A 20,659-nucleotide genomic window follows, 5' to 3' on the forward strand; every position below is an offset into this window, starting at 1 on the left:
AGCGATCCCGGGGATGGGAGCGGAGCCAGGGCCGAGAGCAGGGTGGGTTGGAGAGGCGATGCCGGCTGGGGAGGGCTTTGCCGGCATTTCTGTGCTCTGTTAGAGGCTCGCTGGGTGAGAAGAGCCCCTTCAACCCCTCCGGTGATGCTGCTGAGCATCACTTCTGCAAGCCCTTTTCCACAGGCAGGGCTGCTGCCGGACGTTGTGCTTACGAGATCCTTCCCCAGACTTCGGGTTTATATGAAAGAAACCCCAGCTTGCTCCGAGTCTGGCAGCTCCAGGCAGAACAGGAATGAATTTCTGCTGCCCGGTCCGTCCTGAGCCATCCCTTGTGTCTGTCTGGTGAGTCCTGGGAGTCTTCCTTCTCAGAGGAGCGTTTGCCAAAGGTTTGCATCAGCTCTCTCTCTGCATCCCACCACCAGCCCGTTGTACGTCTGGCTTTGCAGATGCTCCACTTTTATTCTTAGAAAGTCCTAAATATTTCCGCTTTCCTTCTGAATAACTCCAGCCATCGGGCGTTGCTGATCACTCCGGTGAGTGTCAGCATTTGCTATGAATCCACCCTATTTAATGCTGAGTATTTTTCTGAGCCTTTAACTTGGCTGGGCAGCCGCGTCGGTGGCAGAGGCACTGACAGGCATTGCGCCTTTCCGTTTGAACAGAAATGACATTTGAGCTGAAGCTTCATCGGGGGCTTTTTACACTGCAGATTTTCAAGGCGTAAATGTTATATATGCTGGTAAATGCACCTGTCACCTCGCCAGTTGGTGACATCCTGACATTCGCTCTCCCTGGGTATCTTCCCTTGCCAGGGACGTGGATTGATTCCTCCCATGCATCCCCTTGCCTTGGGACGTGACCTTTGAGCTGGGACGTGGTGGGGTTCTTGTTGGACTTGCTCTTTAGGGACTGATTTTTACCCCCATTTTCTTCCCCCAGTCCCGGGTTCTCTCAAGGCTCTTGAGCTGTTGGTTCTCAGAGCAACGTGTGGATCTTCTGGTCTAGGTCTGGGGCTGAGCTTGCGGTGCTGTAACGCCGGCGCTGGTAGCAGTGTTCGGCAGCAGGGGTACGAGAGCACCTACCTGCTCTTGGTCTTGGTGTTAAAGTGTTTGCTCAAGCTAGTGGGCTGTTGGTTTTTTTTTTTTTTTTTTTAATGTGGTATTATAATTGTTCTTTAATATATTAAATCAAAATGCATTTTACAACATGCCCTTTGCTGATTACAAGCACATGCAGCTCTGGAAGTGAGTCTAGGGCTGTCGTTAATCAGAAAATGATTTGTCTTGGTGCAAATAACCTTATGCTGCTCTGAATTTTGCTGGTAGCCTCTGTTTTAATAATGGATGAAAGAAAAGCTTTATGTTTGACATGGGCTTTTTACCTGAATCCTGCAAACCATACAAAAATCTTATTTTCAAACAGTGAGTGACACTTGAGAACCATTAAAGTCCAGGGAAATCGTTGCCCCTCTCCTTACTGCAGCTAAAGCTCACGCAATGCGGTGAGTCCCGCTCACCGTGGAAGGGGCTGGTTTTGTCACCGGGGCCAGGGGGACTTTCGCGGACACCCTGCCTTCCTATCCGCTCAGAGGATGAGAACAAACCCCTAGCATCCACACGTGTCTGTCCAAGGTTCGTATTCTGGGACTGTCCCGTGGCTTGGGTGTCAGCTAAATACGGAGGAATACGTTGAGGTTATTTTCATCTTAGATATGGTTTGATCATCATCATCCTCGTTAGAGCCTGTCAAGAGAAATGGGATTAAGTGTCACTGCATCAAGTGTGGAGTCGTGTGTTTGGGGGCTGGAAAGAGAAAGTCTTCTCCACCCTGGGTTCTCCTCGCCTGCCGATGGCCGGGAGGGAGGAGAGTGGCTTTGGCTGATCACAGCAAGATGCGGCGTCCTGTAGCCGTGGCAAAGCTAACAGGGCACTGATGGATCCTGCGGGATTTCCAGCAGGGAGGGAGGGGGCAGCACTGATGCCTTTGTGCAAGGCACCAGCAAAGCCTCCTCCAGAAGTTTGTCTAATCAGGTACAATTAATCCAGGCCAGGGCAGGTGTGCAGAAGGGTTGCAATTGGGAAGCAGAGAGCCCGTCTGCGAGGTGGGGCTGGAAGAGCTTGGTTTGTTTGGCTTTGCAAAATCAAGGCTGAGAGGAGATGTGATTTGTCCTCTGTAAATACATTGGGTGAGTAAACACCAGGGACAAAGAGCTACAGAAGCTGGCATAAGAACAAATGGATATGAGCTTGTCCTGAATAAATTCAGGCTGGAAGTTAGGCTTCCAACCACCCAACTAGCTTTAAGATGGAACTTGATAATTTTCGGAAGCGATTAATATCCTGTGGTTGCCTGTGGCAGCGGGAGCCCAGCTGTGCGGGGAGCCTCGTGGTCCTCTTCCTTGCCTTTGCCTGGCTCTGCCTCTTCAAGAATGCTTTTAGGCAGAGATCTTGTGTTTTCTCATGGCTGGAGGGCAAAGTCCTGGTGGTGACGTGACTGATGGCCCCGCTGTGATTGAGCAAAGGTGCCATGAGCCGAGCAAGACGGTGCTGGGCGTCCCCAGGGATTTGCAGCAGGCCAAGTGCATCCTCAGACGAAGTCATGTCAAGGTTGCACCTCGGTGTCCTGAGCTGTGAAATGACCCCACCAGGCACAGTGCAGGAGCACTGGGAGTTTCCTTGGTCCACGTTTGCCCCATTTGTTATCTACAAGTGTCATCAGTTTTGATTTGTGCGCTTGCCCATCCACCTGAGTGCCAGCTGCCAATGATCTCTGCTGGGTAGAGCTGGAATGGCTCAGTGTCCCACGCTGCTTGCCTCCTGCGCCCCGTGGAAAGCGTCTGCACCAGGGGATGCTCCTCTGCTTTTCAGCGTTGTGGTGGTGCTCAGCACAGCGAACCCAGTTTCTTTAGAGTGTCTGTGCAATTGTTAAAAACAGGGCTGTGTCTGGAAATTGCCCTCCTGGAGTGTGCAGGGATTTTCAGAAGCTTCTGCCCTGGACCTGTGCAAAACCAGTCACCAAAGCAGATGAGAGAGACAGAAGATCCGTGGCTGTGTGAGCTGGTGTATCATGTTCTCGCTCATTGACTTTATTCTGATACGCAAACAACCCTTAATTAATTCCTCTGGCAAACTTTCCTGATGGGAGAGATGCAGTAACAAGTCCCTCTGAGCAGTTGGCATATAGTGTTTGATTTATAATGTTTGATAATCTAACATTTCTCCAGAAGATCCTTGACGCTCCTCTGCATTCATGTCTTTCGCAGGATGCTGGAATACTCCCTGGACCTGCAGAATGTCAGCTTCTCAGCGGTCCGCACCGTCCGCGTCCTGCGGCCGCTCAGGGCCATTAACAGGGTCCCCAGTAAGTCAGCTCCTTATTCCTCCCAGTTGATGCAAGTTCTTTGTATCTGTGCCCAAAAGATGGAGGAGCAAACGCAGGTGCTTCCCATCTTACACTGCAGCTCAGACGTTCGCCCATGCCCTGGTAGTGTGAGGTCCTACCACCACTCTCTGGTTTCCAGTGCCTGTCACTCTCCTACTTTAAATAATATTCCTTTTGACACCTGCGGCATCAGAGGTGAGGCACCAGTCAATAAGATATCCAGGCCTGTCTTCAGATGCCTTTCCTTCTCATCTGAAGAGGGTCTTAGGAGGCTGCTAAGGTGAAGGGATGCAGGCGATAGGGATTAACTGAGCCAACAGCCTTTGCCAGGCAGCAGGGGCAGAGGGGTCTGAGCCATGCTGCTCCCACCCTCCCTGCACGACCCCATCCTTTCCTGGAGAAACTGGGGTGAGGAAATCTTGTCGTGCCTGGAGACAGCCCCCGGGAAGGCGCTGAGGAGCCTCCTCCTGGAGCATCTCTTGCTCTGCTCCCCAGAGCCGGTCCGTACAGCCCCAAACCCCAACACCGCCAAAGCAAGCCTGGGTGGGATGGGAGGTGGCTATTCAGTGCTGGTTTATCAGGTCGTGCGTGAGGATCTCAGACCCCCCTTGAACAGCAATGGGTGGCATTGCCTGCTCCTGCACGGCAGCAGGTGACGGCAACCCAGCCCTGTGCTCGGAGGGGCATTGGCCGTCGCAAACCCAACCAAACTGCCCAGGGAGCCGCTCCTGCTGTGCCGTGCTGGGCAAAGCCCGGAGCGCTGCGAGAGGCGCTGAGCTCCGTCCCTCTCGGACGCTGTACAGATCGGGTGTGATAAGAGTAAGTACAACTCCATTAGAAATCTCATTTTCCTGGTCCTATAATCCTGGGTATCGAATCCAGCATTGTTTTAGCCAAATTAAATCCGTGTCCGAACTCCCGTATCTGAACTAGCCCAATGCCGCGACGAGACCTAATCAGCTTCAGTTCTGTCTGCGATGCTGGAGGTGCCTGGGCTCTATTTATTTTTCTGGCCCTGACTCTTGAACTTAATCTGGCTTTGCTGTTGCTGTTTCAATCATTATGGTAGCTTCAGAATGCTGTTTGCAATGTTTTTTTATCCCTGCTGAACTGATGGATGGCTGAATTTGCCCGCCACTGACTAACTGGGGATGTAATTCACTTAATGTATTTTGAAATCCCGGGTAATTTATCTTGGCTTCTCTGCAACGTAGTTACAATGGGATAGAAATGTAAGGTGGGAAAAGAAAAAAGGAGAGTTTTGCATGATGATAAATGCAGTAACCACAGAAAGTCATTTGAGTTAATTAGGAGTTGACGCAAGGTGGTTGTTCCCCAGCAGAGGAGTAGAAGAAAAACCCTGACAGAGGAGGTGACAGCATCAGGAAGAGAGAAAAAAGTCTTCTTGCAGTATCAAAGCAAAGGGTGCAACAGTAAAGCTTGCCTTAAATGAAAATCAATATAAGCGAGTGAGAGAATGCAGAAGATGGGGAAAGAAGGAGACCGAGAGATGAGCAGAATATTACAGAGACGTCAGATGAAATCAATTTTTTTGTGTGTAAATGTCAAGTTGAAGTCACCATCAATTTGTCTTTGTTACAAAACTGGCTGTTCCTGAACTTGTGAGAATTAACTGCCAGGGAGAGTCCTGTATCTTAAGGAAGAGAGGGGATTTAGGGTAGATGAGGGGAATTAGGGAGGGAAGGGAAATTTAATATATACTGAGTGGGGAAAGAAATACGACTGAGCAAGGAAGAACATCAGAGTTTGGTCTCAGGGAAGAAAGGAGACATATAATTGCTAGAAAACTTTAGGAGAAGAGGACTTGAGATGGGGAGTGAAGGGAGAGGAGCAGGAAAGGTAGGTCGTGAGCCCAGGAGCCCGGCACGGATAAAGGAGGTATCCCAGGGGCTATGGGGAGAACTGGAGGGGACTGGGGAGCTGCGGGTGTTTGCAAGCCATGCGTGGGTGACAACGACAGTGGTTGGGAAGGCAGCAGCTGTCAGTGGAGAGAAAAGTATGGATGGAAAAGGAAAGGTCAGGAGGACATAGCTGGAATAAGAAAATTCAGCGTGGAGCTTTCCTCTTCCCCGACCGCTTTGTCTTCGCCTCAGGTATGCGCATCCTGGTGACACTTCTTTTGGACACGCTGCCCATGCTGGGGAACGTTCTCCTCCTCTGCTTCTTTGTCTTCTTCATCTTCGGCATCGTGGGAGTCCAGCTGTGGGCAGGTTTGCTCAGGAACCGCTGCTTCCTCCCTGAGAACTTCAGCATGTGAGTCTGCGTGGGCAGCAGAAGTGTCTCTCCAGCTCGGGCGACTCTGTCCCTCCAGGAGACAAGGATATCCTCCATTAAAAAGCCCTGGTCTTCTGTAAATGCTCCCTGCTCCTAAATGCCACCACAGCTCCTGCCCAGGCACGCATGGCCGGAACAGAGCGAGCTGTGACAGTTTGCCGTTCAAGTCCTGGAGGGCTGTCCTTAACCCTCAGCCAGCACTTGGGAACCTCTCTGATTGATAAGAGCCTCCAAAAAAACCTGAGAATAAGAGTTCAGGCTTTCTAAATTCAGTATATCATTAACACATGACCTTTTCTGCTTTTGTTGAGGTCTGAATCCCGTTCAGCAGCTGGTGGTGATTATTGGTACGGCACCTGTAGTCCCACCGAAACCCCAGGGGAGGCTGATGGAGCTACCACACGTTTCAGGATGCTAGATCCTTTTCAGTCTCAGAGCAAGAGATAGTCCCTGTCCCAAAGTGTTATTTTTCACAGATCCCTGGATTTTAAGGTCAAGAGGACTATTGTGATCAAAGGGGGTTTTGTAGCACCCAGTTTCCTGGCCGGCCAGCTTGCCAGATGTAGGAATGTTTGAACAGCGGTTGAAATATCCCTCAGTTCTGGTAGCTGTCAGCCTCTTTCGGACAAGGATTTCCATACCTGCTCTCCTACCTACCTGCTTTTTTCCATGACCTCCCTCCCTTTGAATGCTAGGAGAAGGGCAGGTGACTGCAAGCCCTTGATGGCTGCTCTGCCGAGCTCCGGCACCCCGTCACCTTTCAGTGGATCGCTTTCAAATGTTGACTCCCCAGATCTGATCTGGCTAGATCCACACCTGGCTGGAGAAATCCTGCAAGCCCAAAGCCTCTCTCTTGACCACAGCAGGACCGTGACGATGCTGCTGTGGCTGGGCTGTCTCTCGGGTCTGGAGCTGGCGTGATGCACCTTTTATCCTCTCCCACACATCCCCTAATCAACTGCCGCCCCTCTTGGAGGTCGTGCCCTCAAAGGGCAGTTGGGAGAATCATTACCAGGGCACGTCCCCGTTAAGTAAATGGCAGCAGAGCAGAGGGCCTGCTTCACCACTGAGTAAATCCAATAGAGCCACAGGTTTGGGTGCTGTTTAACTGAGCCAGAATTCCAGGGGTTTAGATAAGCTTTGAAGGGTATTAAAGGCAATTCTGCAGGAATTAACCGGGCTGAACTAGGCTTAAAAATATCTTTGCAAGCTTTAGTGGGAGTCCTGGCAGCATTAAGGAGATAGCTGTGTGCAGAGCAAGAGGCCAGTTTCTGGCTGGCCATGGGTTGTTTCATCTCCCTGAAGAGTGTTCTTGCTGGTTTGCTGTGGTAAGGCCACCCTCAGAGGGAATTTAGAGCTTATCTAGGGGCTGAAGAGGCACTGTGAAATGCAGATGAAGGCCCTGTCTCTGGCTCTTAGGAAGCTTGGGAGGTCCTTGTACACAGAGTCTTCCCAAGCCATTCTCAGCATCTCCAGGAGGACAGGAGATACAGGAGCTTAAACTGACTGATTTCCATCTTACCACAGCAAAGACATTTCAGAGAAGCCCTGTGGGGCTGAATCCTGCTCTTAGTCCCCCAAAGCCAAAATCAGAGCACTTCCAGATGGAGGGACTCTTCGTAATGTCATCAGAGGGGTTGCTGAGTGGCCGAGTGCACTGCCTCAGTTTCCCAAAACCCAGTTAGAGACATCATCTCACCTACTGGGGCTGCAGAAAGTCCAAGGGGATCCCTTTTAAAAAAAAGCTTTAAGATCCAGTATAAGAGATGTCAGACTTTGCTGTTACAGTTGTTGCCTTGCCAGATTGCCTGCAGTCGGTGTGCAAACCCCAGCCCTGTCTGGACTCTTTCAGCCCCTACACGGTGGATTTGGAGCGATACTACCAGACGGAGAATGAAGATGAGAACCCCTTCATCTGCTCCCAGCCCCGGGAGAACGGGATGCGCTACTGCCGGAGTATCCCAACGCGGAGGGAAGAGGGTCTCGAGTGCACTCTGGATTATTATTCCTACAACGACACCACCAACACGTCCTGTGTCAACTGGAACCAGTATTACACCAACTGCTCTGCCGGGGAGCACAACCCTTTCAAGGGAGCCATCAACTTTGATAACATTGGCTACGCCTGGATCGCGATATTTCAGGTGAGCCCTGTGTGCAAACTGTCACAAGGTGAGGAACACAAGGTCATGCCCCCCAGCGTGTTCCCGGGGGCTGCAAAATCCCACTCCTGGGGGCTATTTTGCACCAGCAAGCACCTGTGTATTAGGGCAGGGGTGCTCAAAATGTCAGGGATACAATTTGATGCCCTCTTTGAAGATGCTTCCATCTCACATGCATGGACAAAACCCGTCTCCAAACCCTGTGTGTGTGCCAGCCCATCCTGATGTGGAGCAGAGCCTAGAGCCTGCTCTTCCCTCTGCAAAATGCAGTAATGGGTCTTAGATCCAGCTGGAAAAGAAGGGCTGGATTCAGCCTGGGCAGCTGGCAACATGGCTATTGGCACTGGTGGGAGCAGGATTTGGCTCCTCAGTGTCTTGTACTGCACCAAGACCAGCTGTGGGGTGTCAGAAATGACCCAGCCAGGAGGAACGTTGCTTGTGCACTTGGTGGTGTAACTGAGCCTTGATGGGTTCATTTTCCCTTCCCGTCTCCACCAGGTCATCACACTGGAAGGCTGGGTGGACATCATGTACTTTGTCATGGATGCACACTCCTTCTACAACTTCATCTACTTCATCCTCCTGATCATTGTGAGTGGCCTTAGGGGAACGTGGGGGTCCTCCTGGCATTTGGGGAGGGCAGAGACGCGTGACCCAGAGGAACGGGGTAGATAATACAGTGAATGTAAAAGCTGGTGCCGCATAGGAGGGGTAGAAACCAGCCTGCTGGAAGACATGCAGCTTCAATACGGCATTGCATCGCAGCTGTGTTTTGCTGCAAATATGAAGGAAGGAAAGAAAGATGTGCTTAAGCTATGGTAGATACGCTTCTGTTGCTGCTGTTTCTACTGCTTCTCTCCTTGTGCCTCAAGGTCCTCTCTCTTAGTTGCCACCTTGAATTTAAGTTGAAAAGTAGGCAAATTTCCCCTGGTCAGGTTTTGAGCTCTGGAAGGGGAGGAGGCTGCCCAGAAATTCCCCCATATTGAAGAACCCAACTGGCTTGGTCCTTGGTGCAGAGGGGACATTTCAGGAAAACAGTCCCAAACTTCAGAGAGCACATTAAGAAAGGAGGGAAGAGATTACTGCCCACCACCCACCCACGCTTCGCAGCATCACCCGGGACCACCGACAAAGGACCCGACAAAGAGTTTCTGTGGGGTGGGCTCCACGATGGGCTTGCTTCATGCAAGCAGAATTGTCTACCGTGACTGGCTGAGCTCGTTGTCTAGACTCCCTTTATCATCAAGGGAGAAAAATAGGTGCTTTAAGGGGGTGATTCATCTCCTCTGAAGGTAGACATCCAAAATAAATTAGATGCATTGCAGACTTGATGTGCCTATTTCTCTCTTGACTCTAAAGTATCATTAGGTGCCTCACTCAGATGTATCTGAGATAAGTGAGATGAGTCCCTTTCTTGCTGTCTAATTGGACTAAGTACAGCAAAATAGCTGCACGTCGTCCGTTAGGCCATTGTGGGGATTTCTGCTCCTCATCAAATCAGGACAAAAACCCTGATGAGAAGGTAGGAGGTTGTTTAGTCCATGATGCTTTTTCTGGTTCATCTATTAGCTTCCCCAAAAAAGAAACAATCCCTTGCTCTCAGCATCCCCAAAACAACGGAGAGGAAGGGCAAGCAGTACTTTTCCAGATGCCGTGCGAGTAACGTTAGCAGTGTGTGATAGCCCCTTAGCACGTCAGTAATTCTCTGTGACCCAGGCTGGGCTCTGCAGAAGGCAGAACCTCGTGAAACCCTGGTTGGAAATAAAATCTCCAAGCTGTGGGTACAGGCTGCTGATGCCCTTGTGTAACAGTCACCCGCAAATCCCGTTAGCAGGGGAAAGGGATCTGCTCACAAGCTGCCCACACGCTGCCAGAAAAAACGCTCCTATCAGGAGGGCTCAGTGCATTCATCGTAATGCCACTAATTGTGATAATTACAACCGCTGTCTGCGGAGAGAGAAAAACACCATCTTAAAAGAGCAAAAGCTTTTTGTCAAAATAATCTTCTCTCGTCTTTGATCTCTGACATCCTCTGTGGAGCGCTGGTGTGGGAGTCCCTGGGGCAGGGGCTCGGGGGGTGAGTCAGCCCCTCCACGGTCCCGGCCAGTGGTCCCCGACGGGGGACGCAGGAGATGGGGCTGGCTGGGGTTTGCCCCCGCTCCTTGCGCCGGGGTGCAGGGTGAGGCCGGGCTATGGGGTGGGCATGGCCACCCCGAGGTGGCTGATGGCTGCTGTCCCCTTAGGTGGGCTCCTTCTTCATGATCAACCTCTGCCTGGTGGTGATAGCAACGCAGTTCTCTGAGACGAAGCAGCGCGAGAGCCAGCTGATGAAGGAGCAGCGCGTGCGCTACCTGTCCAATGCCAGCACCCTCGCCAGCTTTTCGGAGCCAGGCAGCTGCTATGATGAACTCCTCAAGTACCTGGTTTACATTGCCCGTAAAGGCAGCAAGCAGCTTGTGGAGGTCTACCGGGTGGCAGGCGTGAGGATGGGCTTCCTCACCAGCCCCACCAGCAAGGCGGGGGCCAGCCGGCACGCCGGGAAGCGCCGGAGCAGGAAGAGGTCCTCTGTGCACCACCTCATCCACCACCATCACCACCACCACCACCACTATCACCTGGGCAATGGGAACCTGCGGGCGCCCCGCGCCAGCCCGGAGATCAGTGATGTGGAGACCAGCTCGCTCCACAACGGGACCAACCGGCTGATGCTCCCCCCCTCGGCACCGAACCCCCACGGGGCTCCCGGCGCTGCTCCCAGCAACACCGAGTCCGTCCACAGCATCTACCACGCCGACTGCCACTTTGAGCCAGTGCGCTGCCGGTCGTCCCTCCCGCAGCCGGGCCTCGGCTTGCCGAGCCCGGAGGGGATGCCCAAGAACATCGTGGGCAGCAAGGTGTACCCCACGGTGCACCCCAGTACCTCCCATGAGATGCTGAAAGAGAAGAGCCTGGGGGAGGCGGCGGTCGGTGCTGGGAGCAGCACCCTGACAAGCCTCAACATCCCGCCCGGGCCGTACAGCACCATGCACAAGCTGCTGGAGACGCAGAGTACGGGTGAGCCTGGGGCTGGACGTCGGTCTGGGGTTGTCTTGCAGAAATATGAGCTATGACCTAATTTCTTTCTCTTTCTGAATCGTTGCAGGGTTCTTTTCAGTCCATGTTACGGAGAAAGGTGATGGCTTTCCAGGTGAGGCCAACATGAATCTTCCAACGTACCTAAGGCATCCTATAGCCAAAACCAGGAGAGAGGTTTCAACTTCCCAGACTTCATACTTTCAAAAATCCAAGGGAAATGAATGTTTTAATGAACCCATCTTCTTGCCCATCCCCACGTCCTCCCAGTCAAACAAATTTATTCTGCAGTTACAGGGGACACTCCCCAAATACCTGCGCTCCCCAAATCAGCTAGAACTGGGCTTGGTGACACCGAGCAGAGCTGGAGCTCAGCCTGGCCACCTCCAAATGGCCATAGAATCATAGAATTGTTAAGGTTGGAAAAGACCCCCATGTCCCTTCCTTGCTGAAACACAGGGGTTGGAGGTGGCTGCGTTGCCCACTGCTCGCTGCAGAGCTTGGGGATGGAGACCTTCCAGATCTAAGTCCCAGCACATCCCTGGGCACTGTGTAGCTCCGCTCCCCGCGGGACCCGAGGCTTGGGGAGATTGAGCGTCTGCTTTGCACGAGTGCTCAATGGCAATCGCAGACGCTGAGTATTAAAAATCTGCCCAAGTGATTTGCTCAGGAAGCCTGTAACAGAGCCAGGCTCTGAATGCAGCTTTCCCGGATCGGAGGTTTCATACCTTCACCACAAGATGCTCTTTCCCCCTCCACATCCTGAGGTTTGGAAGCTCAGGCCAGTCTAGTCCAAACCCTTTCAGCCTCCAAGAAGCATTTCTGGCCAAGCTTTCCCAGGCGGTCGATGCCTTTTCCACCCCTCCACTGTGGCTTTGACCTTTCCAGCAGGGAAGAGACCAAGTCCTGTCCGCAGCCCAGAGCTGCTCAGAGACTGAACACACAGAGCTGGGCTCTGAGACAGTTTAGCGCTGGGTTTTTATCCGTGCTGCTGCGTGTGAGTCAGGAGCGTGCTTTGCAGATAGTCTGTCCCCTGGCAGTCAGCTGGTGGGATTTTGGGGGAATATCCCGCTGGTATTGTCACCCGGGAGCCACCTGGCAGCTGGGAGCTGCCGTTGGGGGCAGCGCGTGGAGGGGGAAGCTGGTGATTTCGGAGCATCAGCAAACAGCGGGAGCAGGAAAGGAGGCTGCTGGCAGCAGCACTCCTGCTAATTACAGCCCGGAGCCTGCCAGGGCCAGGGGAGCTGATTGCTTTCTCCTAGCCGTAATGGCCAGACGTATAACCAGGTGGGCTAGGGGTCCTGGGCTGGTGGCATGTCTGCCTGGGGGCAGCAAAGAGGGCTTTGTAACTGGGGAGAAGGCACGTGGGGAGCCCAAGTTTTAACCCAGCAGGAGCCCTTTTCCCCTTAAGAAATGCCTGTCCTGTTGAGGGCAAGAGCTTGGTGCTAACGGGGACTGGGGGTTGCTCCTGTGGCCGCCCGCAGCCCCGCCGTCCCAGCTGACGGGCTGCCCTGCCCCTGCCCCGCTGGCGTTTCAGGTCCCTGCCAAAGCTCCTGCAAGATCTCCAGCCCCTGCACAAAGCTGGACAGCGGCTCCTGCAACCCCGAGAGCTGCCCTTACTGCCTCAAGGCGCTGGCGAGCGAGGCCGAGCTGACGGACAACGAGACGGCCGACTCGGACAGCGAGGGGGTCTACGAGTTCACGCAGGACGCCCACTACAGCGACCAGCGGGACCCGCAGCGGGGCAGAGCCCGGGCCAGGAGAGCGAGCCGGGTGCTGGCCTTCTGGCGCGTGGTGTGCGAGACCTTCCGGAAGATTGTGGACAGCAAATATTTTGGCCGTGGGATCATGGTGGCTATTCTCATCAACACGCTCAGCATGGGGATCGAGTACCACGAGCAGGTGAGCCCTGTCCCAGCAGCTCCCAGTGCAGCGGGGCTGCAGGCGGTGTTATGGGTTTGAATCTGGCTGCTGGAGGGATGGTTTGGGGCGAGAGGCATTGGGGTGCTATAGGAAGGATCCCAGGACAGAGCAGGGCTGATTTTCCTCCTCTGAGCCTGCATCCAGCTTGCAGGCAGAGGCAGGCAGTGATCACCCTGGCTGGTACCCGGCTGCGTGAGCTCCCGCATCCCGGCCCCGCCAGGGATGCTCAGCACCGCGCCGAGCCCGCCGTCACGCGGGCAGCACCACGCGTTGCTGGTTTCTGCGGCGCAGGGGCCAAGGAGAGGGAGCAGCCGTTTGTTGCGGGGTTTGTGCCAGCCCAGCAGTCCTAGCGGGGTCGGTGCAGCTGCAGGCAGTCTATTGAATTTGCAGTCCCTGGAGAGGAGGTAACAAATGCCTTTCCCTCCCCAGTGAACGCTCCAGCAACAGCACGCTGAGTCCAAAATAGACTCGTTGCTGGCTATTCCTCCGCTCGATTATCTGAGTCCTTGCAGGCAAGAGGCTGCCTCTGCTCCAGCCTCTCGCACACTTGTCACCTAGCAGAGCTTTTCCCTATATATAGTCATTACGAAAAGGAGTTGCCACGTACCTCTTGAAATGTCTCCATAAGGAGGACAAGAGCTCTGCTTTTAGAGGGGCTTTTGCATGGGCTGCTCTCACGTAGGTTTTGTGGCTGCCGCCGGCAGCACGCCTGGCGCGGTGCCCTCGGTCCTGCCGCAGGCATGGGATGGCTTGGTGCTGGGGGTGCAGGCTTCATTTGGATTTGGGGGGAAGAGTTTATTAGCAGAGATGCTGAGATGCTGCAAAACCTTGTTACATACCCCTCCAATGCTTGAGGGCTCCCAGTGGCCAGCCCAGCACGGTGCTTCTCCCGGGCTGCCAGCCCTCTCCCCTCCCAGACAGGCACGGCCACCCCTGTCCCAGCGCCAGCCTTTCTTGGGAACTCCCTTGCATCTCGAGTCGTGGCTGCTTACTTTTCTCCCTTCCTGGCACGTTTTGTATTTGCAGAGTCACTCGCAGTTGCACGCAGAGGCGTTTCTCCCACAGCTCCCAGTGGCAGCGGTGGTGGCTGCAGACTGGCTCCAAATTCCCGTGTCCTCCCGTGGCGTTAATGCCTCAATGACTGAACGCCAGGGAGACACGGCTGTGCTAAATGTGTCCCTTCCAGCCAGCGCCTTCTCCCTGACATCCTAATACAGTCTGGCTGGCTAACCCTTGTTTTCAGTACACATTAAACAGCGACGCGCTCTGAAGTCCTGCAGGTTTCACCTTCATGCGCTGCCCTTGGTGGGAGCTCTGCGGGGAAGCTTGAGTGATTCCACCTTTATTTAATAATATCGGGAAGATCATCTCCTAAGAACCTGGGGGGAGGTGGCTCAGGAAGCCAATAAACAGTTATGTTCCTCCTTTGGCTGAGAGGTGAAAGCAGATCCGCCGTGTCTTTGCTGCCACTGTCCAAGCTTGCTTCCCTTTATCAGGAGCATCTCTGGGAGATGCTGGTGTAGGCTCCTGTGCGCGTACCAGGGGCACCGTCCCACCGGGGATGGGTGGCCGAGCAAGCACCCATCAGCAAACACCCTAAAGGCAACACAGCTCCTTAATTCTTTGGCTCGGGGGAAATCGGGCAGCCTCTGCCCTGGCCAGCAGTGCGTCCCAGCAGGCAGCTGGACGGGAAGAGGCAGATTTTTGTGGTGGTTTTTGGGTAACGAGGTGAAGGGAGCTGATAAGCGTGGGGGGACTCCAGACGCTGTGGGTGGTTGCTTTCTTTGACGGTATTTTGAAGCTACTACTGTTCCAGATTCCTTTCTCCCAGGCATTTAGAGTGAATAGCGGAGCTTGTTTTTATTAGTTCATCTGCTCAAAGTGGCGGCAGAGAGCAGAGAGGTGTTTTTCTGTAAACTTGGGAGGCTTATAGTCTGCAGTTTCATAATCTGACAGTTATGAGAGCAGGAATTAGAGGGGAGAAATGCTGGACCGGGCCTTTCTGCAGATTATAAACACTGAAACATATGATTTTTTTTCTTTTAAAAGAGCCTTTCCTAAAAGTGCAAGTGATGAGCCGCGCCACGTTTATCTTCATAGGCTCATGTTTGCAAAGACGTGAGGGGGCTTGAAGAGTACTTGACTCCATGACTTTCTATATTAAGCTCTCTCTTTATTTAATGAATATTTACCTCTGGGGCTTTTCACATGAGGCCACCCTGGGCACACCGGGCTATATTAGGATAAATACTTTCAAGACATGTTTTATGGTGCCATGTCAAAAGCCTTGTGTTGTTTACCAGCACCTTGCCAGAGCGGGGAGGACACACTAGCAGCTACTGTGTGCGAGGACGGATGGGCTCTGGGAGGAGGAAGGCTTCTGCCCTCCCATCTGTCCCCAGCAGTGTTGGGTGGGATTCAGCAGCTCTGGGACCACCAGAGCATCCTGGACTTCAGAATATGAGCTGGTCAGCTGAGGTCCTCGTTATAGCCAGCGGAGAAAAGTATGCTCCTCTGGAGGCTTTGCATCTCACCTTGGGACAGGCATCCTGGAGAGGCCTGCTTTTCTCCATGGAAGATGCCTAGAAGACTGACACGGTCTTTAGAGTCATTTGCTTAACAGAGTCATCAACCAGAGAAGGCCAAGTTGGGATATTTAGGATGAAAGTGGTGGTTTGAAGGCACATCAAAATGAGTGGAAATTTGGAGTGTGTTGAAAACACTGGCCCCCACCTCTTGCTGTTTATTTGCATTCACCCATCAGTCAACCTGGCCAGACTGAGCACCCATGGCCAGGGGTGCTGGATGCACATAGCAAAGGTAGCTCGTGTCCCCAGGAGCTCATTTCCTACCTTAGGACCTTCCATCCCAAAGCTCTTCTCCATAGACCACTTTCCACAGTAAAGTCATTGTCAACAAATATTTTACCATCGTATGGCTGGGGGTTCAGGAGATGGCTTTCCTCTAAGCTCCTTCTGACATGAGCTTGCTGACTTTCTCCCTCAGCATCAGGTTGCTTCCACGTGGTTCCCGCACGTGCACGAGCCGTAGGTACACCTGACCGGGCTTAACTCTGCCTGTTCAGCCCGTCCTCCCCACCCCTCCAGCTCTGACTCTTGCCTTGCTCACGACTGCTGGGTTTAGTGGGAGGAAAGCAGAGTGGTTTGAGGTGCACATAGCACTCACCATGTCGCTGCTGCTGGGCAGCAGTGTGAAATTTTCCATCAGGGAAATGACAACCAGATTGCTGCGGATTATTAATGTGACTGCTAAATAGCTTGTTTTTCTATGGAGATGAAGCAAAATGCAGGTAGAAACTGTTAGCTTTGGGTAGAGGAATATAAAGGTGATTTAAAGGTAGACTCCGGGGGATTTTAAATACACTGTTGAACCAATTGACTGATTCGCCTTAGGGAAGCTGAGATTCTGCGGCGCTGCGGGTTCAAACGGCTGGGGCTTTGCAAAAGCTTGTTCTGCCATAGAGCGGGAGTAAAATGTGCTGCTAAACCAGAGGGTTTCTGTGCTGCTTTCCCCCAGCCCTGGCTGTAAGCCAGACTGTGTTCCATAATGTGCTGCTTTTTTATTTTTTCCTCCAAATCCTTCCTTGGAGTGAAATGCAAAGGCTTTAGTACAAGGCGTGATGTTGGACTCCTCAGCAGGGGAAAGAATTCAGCAAGGGCTTCCTTGAGGAAGGGCTTTGGGGTTTTGTTTTTGTTTTTAAAATCTGGTTCGCATTGAGCTGCCTGGCTGTTCCGATTTTCCTTGTCTGAACTCACATTGTACAAACTATACCCTACATATTCATTTGTTTAAATAGCGCTTGAATTTCAGCCGCCGTCTCTGCGGTGTTTTGCCATTGTTAACATAACAAGAGACTGGAGAGTCCTGCACTGGCCTCCCCAAAGCTGCAGTCGGTTCAAATCCATGGCTGGAGCTTGTGGGGACGTGGATCTAGAGTGGTCCAAAACTCTGGTGTTTCTCAAGGAAGGATGAAGAAATCGGTTCAGACCTGTAGAGAACCTTTTGGTAATTCTTAAAAGCAAATTGGAGAGATGACGGGGGTGAATGGGACAGCACCCAAGGAGAAAAGCTCATCAACCATGGGAGGCATTTCTTCAAGGAACTGGGAAGAGGCGACGCCTGACATCCCCCCAGCAGGAGGGTAACTGGTGGAGCACCCCCAGCTGCAGCAAGGCGTTGTAGGAATCCACAAAGCAGCGGTGCCCCAAGTCAAGGTGTGCAAACTCCGTCTGCGGAAGGCAGGAGCAGCCTCAGCCCATGGCAGTGTCTCAAGCTGAATTCCTAGTGCATCCCACTGCAGGGGCCCAGAGTGTACACGGCACAGATGATGTAAAGTTGTCACTGGTAACATTACAATCTAATAGCCGCTGCAGCATGGAAATATCAACCATCTGCGCCAGAGTGTCAAAGGAAAGCTTGCTGGCAAAATGCATTAAAGTGTCTATTTATGTAAACAGTCGAGGCTGGAGAACATGGGAGTCTTCCTAATCAGCGTCAGAGGACGTGAAATTTTCAGGTGTCCAGGATGATCGAGAGGGGAGGTGAAGGGTCAGTAACTGCAGCAGCATTAGTAAACCTGCCGGCGTGGAGGAACCATTAGGCTCCAGGTTCGAGCATTAATAATAGTCACCCAAATGGTATTTATGTACTTCTGCTTCTGCCTGAATTCAGTGTGCAGGGAGGAAGGTAACTGAAAATTATTAGCTGTCGTGACACCCACTGATTGATTTCTCTATGCGGGAGGAAAATTTGATTGCTCCGTGGAGAAGTGGTGTAACGGAGCTGGACAGTGGGGATTTGGCAGGCTGGTGCCCCAGCTCTTGGGGTGCTCGAGGCTGTGCTAGTGTCCAAAATCCTGGGCAGGCTGGAGGGGAGCAGGTCTGGATCCATTTGTGAGCACTGCCTCAAGAAATAAGGGTGTTTTGGGGATCAGAAGCACTTTACTCCCAGGACTTGGTGGTCGAGAGCATCCTAATTCTCCGCCAGTTTCAAGCCAAGTTGAACATTTTGCTGGGGGCCGCTGGGGCGGTGGAGGGCAGCTGCAGATTTGTTGGGCATATGGAGGCTGCTCCTTTGACATCCCTATGTGCCAAAATGAGATCTTGCCAAGCGTTCGTTCGCCTCCCGAGGAGGCTGTGGGGGATCCGGGGATGAGCTGCAGCTCGCAGGCTGCGTGCTGCCGGGCTCACCCTTGTCTGGCTGCATAGGGTGGTCGTGGGCAGCACCGCGTCCCCTCCAGCCTCCGCGGTTCCACATCAGGTCGATCCAGGACATCTAAATTTTGGCTTCTTTCATGTGTGCGGATTTGTGTCAGGCCTCCAGGTCAGAAAGGAAGGGAACCTTTTTTTTAGAAAACATTTTTGTTCTCTCTTGCACCTCTCCTGAATTGTTCCCTGTGGGTGCAGGGACTCAAAGACCCGTCCCACATCCAGGCAGCAGCTGGTGCTGCACCAGGGGCTCTCTGCATCACGCACCGATGCAAACCGGTGCTGTACCCCCTTAGCCCTGCACCCCGGCAGCTTTATTCCAACCGTGGCCTTAATAGTCCAGCCCAACTTCTCTCCGTGGTGAAATTTCTGATTTGATGCTTCCCCATATGAATCTGATTCATTAGGCTTTGATTCAGGAGGGCACTTAGTCATGTGTGTGCATCCCTTTCCCCAGACAACCTCCATCTGCCCCAGGCTCTTCCCGGGAGCTCGCAAGGTCCCGTGTTCATGCACCGTCTTCCTAGAGATATCTCCACTTCCACATTGGTCCATATCCCATGTCTCTATTTAACTCCATTACACATCTCTCCAGCCCTGTGCCAGCTGCTCTTAGCCAAGCGATCAAAGCTTTGGCAGCGCAGCGAGGCTTTCCCTCCCTCGGCGTCTGCTGGCTTTGCCCAACGCAGGGCTTGTAGCTAGCATCAACTTAATTTCTCCGTGCTACAGCTGTGTAGGGCACTCCCACGGTAGGAAAATGAGGTGGCCTATAGATTTGCACGTGCTGTATTCAATTAGCTCCTGCTTAAGCAGAAATTGCTCTTATTAACGGTTTGTTGTTGGAGACTGGTGGAGTCAAGTCAATGCTAATGGAAGTCATCGGAGCTGTTAATCACTACGATCGCTGACTTCAAAACCAGCTCTCTGTTTGTTATTGGGGGTAATTCTTTTTATGGACCTTGGGGATTCTTCTGCTCCTCAGTGATTTGAGGGGTTTATGAGGTCTTGCAGGAACTCGCGTGTTTTAATTGACTCACTCACGAAGCTCTTCCAGAGTGTCATGCAAAATACAGGGGTGCCACGGCCCTCACAGTCATTAAAAAAATGAGCCGTGCCTATAAAGCAGCCTCTATCCTGGTTCTGGAGACGGAATGATTTGAAAATTAAATGAGATTTCATGCAACTGGAAAGTGTATGGCTTTTTTATCAGATAATTCAGTTCTCTGCATACTTTAGGGATGAGCCAATGTGGATTCCTTGACATCTACTGAAGTTTTCTTCAGCTCCCTGGATGGGGAGCCGTAAGTGTCAATCTTTTCCTGTTAATTTAGTTCAGAGGCTGGAAATACTCGGGCTGCCTTAGATCCTATCATTACAGCTGTTGTTTTAGCTGCCATCCGTACCCTCTTGTTATCTCTGCTCAGGCAGTGTTGAGAAGAGACTCCAGCTCGGTGAAATGGGAAAATGATGTGTGCTCTCGAAACTCGCTTCATCCCTGCGTGGATGAAAAATCGCTGCTCTCTGCAGATAGCCGGCGTTTCTCTCTGCTCCTTCTTTGCTTATTGTGTGGTTGTTCCCCTTGGGTGGGAGCCAGCAAAGTCAGCTAGAGCTTCTGGAGCATCCTCATCTTGCACCAGCAAACACTTTCGTCTGTAAGCGCTCCTGATTTCTGATTGTTGGTGATTTCCCAGGGAGCAGTCCGTTCTTTGCCCCAGTTCTCCTGGTAGAGGCTGGTCCCAGCGCTGGTGGTGCCCATGACTCTGCCCTGCTGCCACCCGTGTCCTCGCAGAGCCCCTTCCCACCCTGCTCAGCCCCCAGCGGGAGCAGGGACAGGAGCCGAGTGCTTTTTCCCTCGTCTCTGCTGGATTTCAGCTCTTTGTTATAATTGTTTTTTTGCTGATGTTAGGAAACGGCCGGCTTTCCCCCCGTGGACATCTGTCAGCATTAGAGATAGCGTTACCAGCATCAGAAACCCAGGTTCAGCAGAACTGTGCAGAAGCCATACAGAGACAGCCTTTTTCTTTCTCTTTTTTTATGTCCTCCCTCCCCCTGGTACCTTCTCAAGTCCTAATGGGAAGATAAGTTTCAAACTTGGTTTAGATTAACTAGAAATAGAGGGCTTTAAATCTCAAGTACTTACAAGGTGTGACCAAGTGGAAATGCAGCTTTTGTTCAGCTTAAGCTCCTTCAAAACCTGGGCAGAGGGATGAGCCAGTTCATGTTTTTCTTGCATTTTCTGGGATAATATTCATCCAGAAATCTCAAGCTGAGAGAGATAAGGAGTTCAGGCGAGAATATCTGCTGTGCCTCCTGAGAGCGGTAAAGAGAGCCCAGTCCCAGGGCTTGGGGGAGGAGAACATGGTCAGCAGGTCCTCTTTATGGTCCTGGGCAGGGACAGTTCATGGCAGGTCCCTTCAGGGTTGGTTGATGCGGTTCTCCATCGTGCTCGGGGCTTGTCCCCTCATTGGCACCCTGGGCTCGGGGTGGATGGGAGGCAGAGGTGCATGGGGACACGGCCCCGTACAGGCAGTCGGGGCTGGGGAATTTGGTTGTTGGCCATGGTTGCTCAACAAGGATGTGGTGGAGAGGAAGGTCTTG

At 52.5% G+C, this 20,659-nt stretch overlaps 1 protein-coding gene across 1 annotated transcript in view; it reads left to right on the plus strand.

Moving 5' to 3' along the window:
- The window catches only part of CACNA1G (calcium voltage-gated channel subunit alpha1 G), a gene marked incomplete at its 3' end in the record, with an annotated part of 148,389 nt that overhangs the window by 54,780 nt on the left and 72,950 nt on the right, over positions 1-20,659 (plus strand). Inside the window, exons 4-9 of the mRNA XM_082327130.1 lie at positions 3,263-3,360; positions 5,496-5,655; positions 7,529-7,820; positions 8,337-8,429; positions 10,082-10,892; positions 12,448-12,812. Coding sequence (XP_082183256.1) covers positions 3,263-3,360; positions 5,496-5,655; positions 7,529-7,820; positions 8,337-8,429; positions 10,082-10,892; positions 12,448-12,812 — 1,819 coding nt within the window. The remainder of the gene's footprint in view (positions 1-3,262; positions 3,361-5,495; positions 5,656-7,528; positions 7,821-8,336; positions 8,430-10,081; positions 10,893-12,447; positions 12,813-20,659) is intronic.

The sequence above is a fragment of the Platalea leucorodia genome, assembly GCF_965183815.1.
Source record: "Platalea leucorodia genome assembly, chromosome: 14".
Classification (NCBI taxonomy): domain Eukaryota; kingdom Metazoa; phylum Chordata; class Aves; order Pelecaniformes; family Threskiornithidae; genus Platalea; species Platalea leucorodia.